Consider the following 10,710-nt stretch of genomic DNA (forward strand, 5'->3'; position numbering starts at 1 on the left):
GTAGCAGCTAGTACAGTCGATTGAATATCTTCCGTGCAAAGCGAATAGGCTTCTTCTCTTAACGGACCGCTGACTTTGACAAACCTGACAGGCACTTCAATCTCAGAGAGTATAACTTGATACCAAGTGTCTTCAAAATGAGTGAATCGAGTGCAAAGAATAGACGAGCTTGCGGCAGCTGAGCTGAAGAGCATTCGCATCTAGCTTTGAGTGCATCTTGATGCATAGGTAGTTGAAGGCCATAGCAGGTGTTTCAATTCCACGAGTCAGGCGCCTCACTTGCGAATATGTCGCAGGCAGGATGTCGATGAACGCTTGTCTCTGGAATGAAAGGGTGTAAGCCATTGGTGGCTAAACGGCGAGAGTCGGTCGAAAGTAGTGTGAAGGGTTGATATTCATCAGCAATTGATTGGGAGATATGATCCAGCGGTACAGGGCCGAGCCTAGGTGAAGTTTCAGAAGCATTTCCAGATAAGACTGGAGAAAGAATAATAGTCGGTAGGTTTTCCAGAACAACCTCAAACTGCTGAAACCAGCTGTGCATTTGCTCCTGGTGCTTGGTAGCGCAGTCGTGCGCGCGAGGGTAGACTGTGCACAGCCATCTTCGATCACCATGGACACGGTGAACAGGGAGAACCTTGACAGACTCGGCGGCGGACTCGGGATCGCAGCCCTCCGGTGTCAGTAGTCGCTTAAAGTAAGTCGTGCGCGGGTAGGCCGTGAGAAGCGGCGAGGGCGAGGGCAAAGTGGTTGCGGGCTTCGTGTCGTCGCCGTGGAAGACGGGTCACGAGGGCCGCGGCGCAGGAGACGACGCGCTCGTAGCAGACGACCCAGTCCACCGGGTTCGCCGACGACGACGTCGTCGTCGGGTAGGCGTTTGGGTGTGCATGGTGGCGGGGTGGTGGTGGCGGAGGTCGGTAGTTCGCTGCCCGGAAGAGCAGATCGTGGTGCATGGCATGGCCCAGTTGGGGATAGGCGACGTACCTACACGCTGGGGAGAACGACCGGAGGCAGCGCGACGACGGCGACGGCGGCGGTGCGGTGCCGCCCGTGGTCGGGAATGGAGGCCTGGAGAAGTTGCAGCATTGGAAATTGTACGGGAGACGAGGTAGAGAGATTCGCAACAGAGACGAGCCGAGCAGAGTTGAAGCTGAAGGTAATATTGTAAGTGCCTGGTTATCCGAGGTGTTACTAGCAGGCCGCGCACTGTACATTGACACTGTATACACTGGATCTTCTTTGTAATGCTGACTCCCTATAAACTCTCGTACGTTTCGAGATGGCCCGTTAAATATTTTCTTGAGCGCTTGCCAACGCTGAGCGAATACGGCCGTGGTGCTCAGCAGCTACGGGCAGAATAGGCCGAGGAGGGGCGGCTTTGCAGAGGCCAAGCTCGTTTGCGAGCGCAAAGACCACCCGCCCGTCACCAAACTCTTGGAATAGCTCCCAGATTGGCTGCAGGACAGCCGAGATGCGCTTCACTTCGGCATGGTCCCCCTTGCGGATGCTATTCATCAGCGCAACCGACGGTCCGGGAAGCACCCCCGCAATCGCACTGTACCACACATCGCCTCCTGCCAATAGTGGCTCAGCCACCAGCCAGTCCGCGCTGTAGCCAATGGAGAATCCAGAGGGAAGCTTTGCGCGGAGCTCTTCGTGTCTTGCTTTCGGCTCAGCGGTGGGAGAGGGCTGCTTCAGCGCAACGACGTTGGGCAGCGCTGCGATGCGGGCAAGAAGGGCGTCGCTAAAGGTAAAGTGCGTCGTGCTCGGCGTGTGGTAGATGCAGATGGGTAGCGTGGTCGACCCAGCGACTGACTCATAATGGGTGTAGACCTCCTCGTCAGTCAACGGAGTGTACGAGACGGGTGCGAGTAACAGCCCATCAACCCCGGCCTCTTCAGCGTCCTTGGCTAGGCGCTGTGCATCGTCTGTCCGAAGCGCACCGGCAGAGACGATGAGTGGCTTTCTGCCCTGCAGAGCCTGCACGGCTGCGTGAATGGCCCGCTTGCGTTGCTCTCTCGTCAGGTAGAGATAGTTTCCTGTACTACCCAACAGTCCAATCGAATCGATGCCGGGTATGTCTAGCTTTTCGAGAATGCCAACCAGGGCGCTAGTGTCGACGGTGCCATCCGGGTCAGCAGGAGTGATTGGGAATGCCGATAGGCCTTGAAAAAGATCTTTCTTGATGCTCATTTTTTTTGTTTGGCGAAAGAGACGGTGTTGTGCGATGGTCTTGGTTTGAGTGATGCGTTCCAGGTTTGTGAGGAGTGGTAGCAAAGACCGCCAGCTGTAAAAGACTCTTGTTTGTGAATTTATATCAATAATTCAACTGCTTCAAAGTGGTCCCACAGAGCTCACATCCAGTACGCCGTTCCTCCGTTTCGACCCCTCCCGCGGGCTCGGAGCACGGATCGGTTAGCAACTTCATTGGCTGGTCTTCCAGGTAGCTTGTGAATTGTGGTCTGATATCCGACAAACTCCGCCGAGGGCCCCCGAAGCCTCTTACCCCACTACCCGCGATTCGTCAGGAGCTAATCATAAGCCTATATCAGGCTTAATTCGCATCAATAAAGGTGTGAGTCCACATTAACAAATCGGGCGCATTACTTGTTACTTCCGCGGGATCATGTCCAGTAAGAATGTGTTCCGGGATGGCTGACCCGAAATCTCGCCTGTTTGCTCCCTCGGAACGCCCAACTGTCTAGATCCGATTTGCCAGCCCGGAGGGTTTTGCTAGAGGTGTTGACGCTTCTTGACGTACCTCAATTATTGGGTTACACAAGGAAGCCACTTGGTACGCCCATCAGATTGGTAATGTGGCCTTGACTATTAAAGAGGCGCAAGCCATTGCGGGAAAAAAAATGCTATCTAGGATTAGAACCATCTCAAATCAAACAGATTATCACAAATTCAATTTGCGCACCTATCCCCGAAAAACAAGCCCAAAATGCCACCTAGTTTCGATTCTCCCGCAGTTCAGGGCGCCGCCCTTCAGACTGGTGGCGGCCCGCTGCGTCCCAAAAGCCACTTTGACAAGCGCACGGCCGAAGAGATGAAGAAGCACCTCAAGGTGCCTGTCCGCTCCCTCCAGGAGACCATGGCCTGTGCCTGCCGCCTGCTCGCGGCCAAGCAGGAAGACGCTGGCATGACTGGTCAGATAAGCGCTCGGTCGGAGCGCGGACACGGCTTCTACTGGACTCTACGATTCGGCGTTGGTTGGGACGAGGCCAAGCCAGAAGACTTCATCGAGGTCGATGGCGATCTCAACACCGTCACTGGTACTGGCATGCCTAACCCAGCCACTCGCTTTCATCTCTGGGTCTACCGTGGCAGGCCGGACGTGAACAGCATTGTTCACACTCACTCCCCGTGGGTCCAGGCGCTCGCCGCTGCCCGACAGCCTCTCGTCGTGGCGCAGATGGATATGACACCATTCTACGATGATTGCGCATTCCTTGCAGACTGGCCAGGCGTGCCCATTGCCGACGACGAAGGTGTTATTATTACAGGAGCTCTGGGCGCTAAAAAGTCCATCATCTTGGCCCATCACGGCATGCTCACGACTGGAACCACCGTGCGGGAGTCGGTGTACCTCGCTGTCATGCTGGAGCGCGCATGTCGGATCCAGGTACGCGCCGCCACATTTGGTCCATTGCAGCCTGTGGATGGGGCGCTGGCCAAGGAGGCCGGCTCGTATCTCTTGCGACCTCAGGTCGTTAACTCGACATTCGAGTACTGGTATCGCCAGACAAAAGGTATTCCGCCGTTGGATCTTTGAGGTTATCTACTCATCTGGTTTGGGTCAGTTCTCAACTGTCCCCCTCTTATGTAGCGACAGGTACGAATATAATAAGTAGTAATACTTTACCTTTTTACTATATTATTGGATAAAGGTTTAACTGGCATCTATTCTTTCGAATACATGCAAGGCTAGAAAATAATATCTCCTACCGTAGCATTCAGCCATGTCATATCACTGATATCTAAATCTATCGCATTTAGATCAAAGTCTGTAGGAAGAGCCGCGATATCGGGAAACTCTTGATGCATGGGTTGTGCAATATCGAGACCAGATTCTCTCTGAGTTGTTGACACCTGGTCGTCGGCGTGCTGTGTTTGCCTGTCGCTAGCATGTGATTGAAATTTGGCCGACAGGATCTCTAGCGCGGCGACACATCGCTCAGCCGATTCCCCAACCCTTGCGTATGCTTTCAGGAGCTGCATTGCCTGATCCCATGTGGAGGTAGAGGACCATGACTGTCCCGATCTCGGGCCTGATCCTGTAGGCCCAAAGCGTTCAGCAAGCAGTGCTGTCGCAGCAGAGTAGACAACTAAGTATATCTGAGGTCAGTTTCCAGGATACAAACATGACAGCAGTGAATCAGAGTCTTACACAACACGGTGAACCACCACGCAGGGACTGGCCCGATCAGTGTCTCAAGGTTGAGATTTGCGTAGATCATGCTGATGATCTCACGAGCTGCCTCAAAACATAATGCCGAGCAGCGCTCGACAAGTGTCTGCGACAGACACGTATTTGCATCAGGATGTATGCTAGAATCATCTGACTTGGGCTGCTTGAGATAGAATTCTGCTACGATTGGACGCAGAAGAGTAATGCGGGCGTGAAGGTAGCTTGAGATTTTCGTTAGAGACTGCGATAAAGAGAGGTACGAATCTATGGTTGCTTACCGCGCTCTCAGGACAATGCGCTGTCTTTGGAGGATGAAATCATCAACTGGGCTCTGCGACGACCAGCGAAGGAACTCAGGTAGGGAGTTCAGCCACTTCTCGAGTCGATCGTCATACCCAATCACGGTGCTAAGGCTTGTCTTCGCCTTTACTGCTCTGCTGGGTGGATCCATGTATAACTCTAGCAAGAAATCATTGACGATGCTGTAGAGTTCCAGCGAGAATATGAAGAACCCAACGCGCGAGGTTTCACCATCAGGTCGACTTGCCGTGGCCTGTCTTTGGGTATCTAAGAACTCGTCATCGATCATCAGAGGTAGTGGTACAGCGTCGGATAGCCAATTAGCGATCATGCTCGGCCGGCCAAAGGTCATCGATAGTACGCTGCTATAGTATCAGCTACTTTGGGAATGACTATCTGGGAGAATCAAGAATAGACATCTTCAAGGAAGTGTACTGCGCAAACACTTACCGATCCATGAAAACACAGCCGTGCCACACTCTTCGGCCAATCTCGATCTCGCGAAAACTTCCATTCGTGTTCGCTGATGATGAAGAGTGAAGGCCGAGACTTTGAGCCATTCGAATGGCAGATCCGACAGTCATCCAGCAACGATGAGAGTCTGATGCGCCCTGAAGGAAAAGGCCCATCATCAGCAGACATTGGACACCTTCCATAGATGGAGCACTTCTTAGATGGGTATCAAAGATAGCCTCTGCCCTCTTCCAGAACGTCTGTCCCAGTTTCCTTCTCTGCTGCGGAGTAATGTTTTGGGAGAATTGGCTTCCTAGGGCAAAGCTGAGGTTTGTCATGCAGTACAGCTCACTCTCAGAAATAAGTTCAGATGACTTTCCAAGCCACATGTCCGTGTATGCTTCGTTAAATATGGTCCAGTCGTGCACGGGCAGAATTGCCCAGACGGACGCATAGTAGTCAGCGATGAGAGCGTCAGCAAACTTCCTCGCAGGCAGCGTGTAGGCGAGGGGGTCCAGCATAGGTTCGTTTCGAGTAGTAATCGGTTTGGTCCTCCGCAAAGTATCATTAGTTTGAGAAGGCGCCGACGTATGAGAACCGTCTAGAAGGGTGTCAATAGCAGTGTTGATCTGGCGCATAAAGGACACGGCACTGCTGCTTCCAAAGAACTTGGCGCTCGTAGATGAATCACCAACCTCGCCCGTCATAGCATCGGCATCAGCATCATCAGGGGTTATGCGTGGTGCACCTGCTGACGGAGCACTGATTGGAACTCGTCCAGAAGCAACATTTGTGTGAGAGACTACATCAGTTGTGCCAGGAGACCCTGAGAGGGATATTCCATCGCGGGCATCAGCTTCCATGACAAGATTTGAAATATCGCATCTGCCTATAGAGGTATGCAGACTAGAATTGAAAGCCGAATTCGTGCCTGCCGTAGTTTTGGCTACAGAAGCAGTTTCGCTGGAGGTGGGAGGGACGGAAAGCTGAGGTAACAGGACTCGCTCCTTTCGTCGAAGATCATGTTGGCGACTGTAAACGCAACTTGTATCCATCCGCATCAGACAAGGGCGACATCCTGACCATTGCTTGTTAAGAAGTGAGCTTCAAACGATCAGTCTCACTTGACTCACTAGGTTGGTGGCCGTCGCATTTCACTTTCCTGCGCCGGCAGTTGTCACAAGCTGTAGGTACTTTCTGCCGCCTCATGACTCTATAGATGCTGTAGTACGAATAAACATCTGGGCGCAATACATGTAGGCAGGAATTTATGGGTTTGTGAGCTACAGAAGTAATAATTCGAGGTTGTAGAGGGTAGGTCTCAAGGTCAGGACTAGAGCTGATACCTTTACGTAAGCCTCCGAGGCCGAGTATGCTGAGTAAGCATTCTTAATGTGACTAATAGTCGACTTTTAATATAACTTGTATACTTCTATCTACTATTAACTAATAATTATATTACACCGACAAAGGCGGATCAAGTGTCCGTCTTTTGTTCATCAAGGAAAATAGCGACGACTTTTTCAGGCGCGCAGGGCGACGGGGCGCTGGCCCCATTAGAGGTACCACTGTTGTACCCTCTGATCCCCAAAGGTACTCCTGGACAATTCGAACAGACACATTGAAACGCCAGTTCCGGCATCTAGTTTTTCACAGCCGCAAAGTACCCCTATGAAACGTTGCTGATACATGCTGATATCTACAGCATTGCCTGAAAAAAAATGGCCGCCTTTAAAGCCATGATTCCGCCCCCGAAGCTGTAAAGAAGTCTTGGAGTCATAGCAGGTGAGATCCGCATGAATTAGTGGCGAAATGGCGCGTAGGTCGGTGGGAAATTAAGCTGCCACTGGAAATAAGAGTTGCATCGGTATCATGCGGCACTGCGATCTGCCCCTTCCGGTTCTTCAGAGTCGATGGATCAATAAAATCGACCTTGTTTGGGATAATATCCTAGTAGAAGGACTCATTATAGCGGATTTATACATGCTGGCTCGCCGCCAATACCCTGCTTGCTCTTTTTTGACCGCATACACTGCCCTTTTTATACTCGAGTTCAACCATACTGCTAGCGTAGCGCTGGAGGTTTTCGATTCTGGTCGTCACTATAACCTCTCCAGACTCATACCTAGCAAGCTCAAAAATCTCCATTACATCATGTTGCAGAAGTAGCCCCGAACACGGCAGCATAGCCGCAAAACTCCAGCGTAGAGGAAGTAGCAACTCGGGCATTTGCACAATCGAATATACTTATAAGCCCTATAACTATATTTATATCTGCCTTACTTATTTTAAGGCTTTCTATTTGAATGTTTTCGTCTGTGGTTGGCGATTGTAGTGGAGTTGCCTCGTAGAGGCTTGTAAAGGCCGTTCTTCTCCGGGGTAGGTGCTCTTGTGTCTGCTCGTGGCTTGGCATCTAAAAATGCTGGGTTTTTGAATGTGACTGGCTTATTTATACTACAGGATTGTCTAAGACAGTTTGTGCTGCAGGAAATTCCTGGCCACTTGAAACTGCTCAAATCTCCACGGCATGGTCACTTTGCTTTACTCTCTACCATGAATCCCGAAATGGAGATTTAGTCCGAAAGTCCCTCATGCTACTTATGACCAATCTGCCGACTTACCAAAAGTAGAGAAGGCATCAATGTGTGGTAGGAGCGCCTCTTGATCATGTTCATGTTTCTCGCCGAGAGCCAGCAGCTCACCAATCTTCCGTTCTGTCAAGGCCCGTATTGCTTCATTCATAACGCTGATGATGCCGCGCAAAAACGTGAGAATGGACTCTTAAATGTGTCTTGTACTGGTGCCTGGAAATCATGCCGACCCGTACCGCTAGTCACGCACCCATGTGGTCCAACCCCGCATCTTATGCAGCAATGTCATTATTCAGCCTTGTCGACCACCGAGTAATAGCCTCGCTGAGTATTGCTTGGGTTTCAGCTCACCAAGTACATGCTCCCCGTCAGCTACCAATATCAACATGGCTGAATACGCTGCAAATATTGCGGCCTTGATACAGATCTCTGACGGCATAATACGGGCGTGCCGTCACTTCATCCATGCCACAAAGGACGCTCCCCGAGACATGATTATTATCTCAGGAGAAGTCACGTCGTTGAGGGCCATCTTGCTCTGCCTCAGCGACACACATCTGAATCCAAAGACTGCAGGCGCCGTTCCGTCGCTTTTTGCCATGGATGGTCCTGTGAGCGCCTGCTACAAGTCGATTTCCGAGCTTGAGCGCCTCCTGTGAAGTTAACCTATTAGGCCTTTCGTTCTCTAGAGCCTAACATCGTCTTAGATTTCCTTCTCGGCCTGGCAGTCTTCTTTAAACGCATCGGCGTCTATTCCGAATAGAATAGATTAAGTGACGAGGTTAATAATATAGCCACTATACTATAGACGCCGTTACTGCTTATTAAAGCCTAATTTAATAGCTAAATAGTTAAGGTATATATTATTACTCTCTGCGTTATCTATAATAAAATACCTAATATAGCCCTTAATATTATATTTATATATTATCTCGCTTACTTAGTTAGCTAAGTTTTTACTACTATATTAGCCTTTAATATATAGTAAGCCTAGAAGAAATATATAGAATTTCCTTTTATTATTAAGAAAGTAAATAGTAAGGCTAAAGAGGGATATAAACTTATAAGAGGACTATATATTAAAGGAAATATTAATATAACTAAGTAAAGAACTAAGTAATTCTATTATAATACCCTTATAATAATTAAATAATTATATAATCTACTTATATATTATACTATAGGTAGGGAGGCTTCTAGAGTTAGTAATAGTACTATTTATATATACTATAAGGTTATAGAAGTATAGACTTTTAATCTTATAGAATAGAATATTATTATATACTACTTAATAAACTAATAGCTACTAAAATTAAGCGGGTTTAAACAATACTATAAATATAATTATTAATACTTATTCCTTTAGCTACTAGTAATCTAAGCTAACTATATTAATTAGAGTATATTATCTCTTTCTTTATAGTACTATTAGCCTATCTTTATTAATATAGTAGGTATATTCTATATAACTATTTACTTAGCTTATTAATATAGTATTATATATATATATAGTAGCTATCTTCTTTTAGTAGTATACTTTATATAGCTAAAACTAGCAACTAGTTTTATCTTTCTTAATATTAAATCTATACTCTTAAACCTAGCCTATATATAGCTATTTATAATGCTTACTTATAGAGTAGTTTAGGATGTAATTCTAGTTAATACCTTTATATCTAATATAGTTAACTATAAGTAATATATTATTAGATATATCCCCCTTATACTCTAATAAGTTGGTTTTAAAAGAGCTATTTAAAATATTTAAAGTAGTACTTAATATAGTATAATATAAGTAGTACTATATTTTTAGATTAGTATTTACTTCTAGAGATATAGTAATAAGCCTAAGGTAATAATAAACTTTTCCTATTAGAGTAGATAAGAGAAAATATAAGATAGGTTTATAGTAGTATATATTCTATAGTATATCTATATATAAGAATATATCGCGTTAGGAACACACTAGAAAAAGTAATATAATTAGTATAACTATTAAGCGAGGTCTACCTATATAGCTATACTAGCTACCCTACACTTTTTATCTAAATTTATAGATATCTAAATAAATTAAGCTATTTAATTTAATTTAATTTAAGTAAAAGATATATATATATAAGTTAATTTAATTTATAAAAATTCTAATTTAATTTAGATATATTTAAAAATGATTTATTTGTTTATAAGTCTGTGACAATATTGATTGCCGACAAGTCTGACTGACAGGGCTGCTTGGTATGAAGCGCAGCCACGAGGGAGGATCAAAACGAATCAAGAATACCGCAGGGCAATGGGTTTACCGTTGCGATACGATACAAAGTGGTAAGAATGGTACTTAGACGACGAGAGGATAGCACCGCTCTGTGCTACCTCGACAGGGGCTACAAGGCAATGGAGCAGCGAAGAGATAATTGCCTATTTAGATGTGACTATACTAGACACGGCTGGGAGTAAAAGACACGCCCTGCAATGCTAGAGCAATGTATTATAGTCAAGATCTAGCATACCTAAAGCCAAGGTCGCCGCAGCGATGCTAATTTCCTAATGTTCGAGAGCGTAAACAGGCTGTTAGGGAACTGCTTTAGATCGAATGTTCCACTGTAGTTTCGTGTAAATAGTTTCTAGCGAGAGCTTCCTTCCTAAAGCTCTCTTTTTCTTTTCATAAATAATTGCTTCAACTAAGTTGCGCTCGGCTTTGCCCTTGGACCGTACACAGGCGGTGCTATGAGAACTCAGTGTAATGCAATTGGCTAGTAGCCCACTGTTAGTGCTGAGAGTATATAAGAATATTCACCGCCTGCCGTCGGGAGAATTTACGGACCGAGGCGTTTAGACCAATAAGGAGCCGCAAAAGTATAGCGTCCCTAAGGATATAGCGTCCGCATCCATTTTAGTAGCATCCCTATCAATTCCCCCTATAAAAAGCCCTACTCTTATAACCTATAATAATAG

The 10,710-nt window shown here is 47.0% G+C and overlaps 4 protein-coding genes across 4 annotated transcripts; 2 read left to right on the plus strand and 2 right to left on the minus strand.

The window, feature by feature from the left end:
• Nucleotides 1-692: 692 nt before the first annotated feature.
• BBA_06449 (dihydrodipicolinate synthetase) lies at nucleotides 693-2,193 on the minus strand (the record flags this gene model as incomplete). The annotated part of the gene is made up of 2 exons (XM_008601546.1): nucleotides 693-1,068; nucleotides 1,316-2,193. 2 exons carry the CDS (start codon nucleotides 2,191-2,193, stop codon nucleotides 693-695), a joined length of 1,254 nt encoding a protein of 417 aa, XP_008599768.1.
• Nucleotides 2,194-2,947: 754 nt separating this feature from the next.
• BBA_06450 (class II aldolase) lies at nucleotides 2,948-3,778 on the plus strand (the record flags this gene model as incomplete). The annotated part of the gene is made up of 1 exon (XM_008601547.1): nucleotides 2,948-3,778. One exon carries the CDS (start codon nucleotides 2,948-2,950, stop codon nucleotides 3,776-3,778), a length of 831 nt encoding a protein of 276 aa, XP_008599769.1.
• A 152-nt stretch (nucleotides 3,779-3,930) lies between these two features.
• On the minus strand, nucleotides 3,931-6,030 carry BBA_06451 (C6 transcription factor; the record flags this gene model as incomplete). The annotated part of the gene is made up of 4 exons (XM_008601548.1): nucleotides 3,931-4,331; nucleotides 4,394-4,635; nucleotides 4,693-5,076; nucleotides 5,165-6,030. 4 exons carry the CDS (start codon nucleotides 6,028-6,030, stop codon nucleotides 3,931-3,933), a joined length of 1,893 nt encoding a protein of 630 aa, XP_008599770.1.
• Nucleotides 6,031-8,144: 2,114 nt separating this feature from the next.
• Nucleotides 8,145-9,023, plus strand: BBA_06452 (uncharacterized protein; the record flags this gene model as incomplete). The annotated part of the gene is made up of 4 exons (XM_008601549.1): nucleotides 8,145-8,369; nucleotides 8,730-8,742; nucleotides 8,943-8,959; nucleotides 9,000-9,023. The coding sequence occupies 4 exons, from the start codon at nucleotides 8,145-8,147 to the stop codon at nucleotides 9,021-9,023; spliced, it is 279 nt and encodes a 92-aa protein (XP_008599771.1).
• Between the last annotated feature and the right edge of the window lie 1,687 nt (nucleotides 9,024-10,710).

The sequence above is a fragment of the Beauveria bassiana genome, assembly GCF_000280675.1.
Source record: "Beauveria bassiana ARSEF 2860 unplaced genomic scaffold BBA_S00019, whole genome shotgun sequence".
Lineage (NCBI taxonomy): Eukaryota > Fungi > Ascomycota > Sordariomycetes > Hypocreales > Cordycipitaceae > Beauveria > Beauveria bassiana.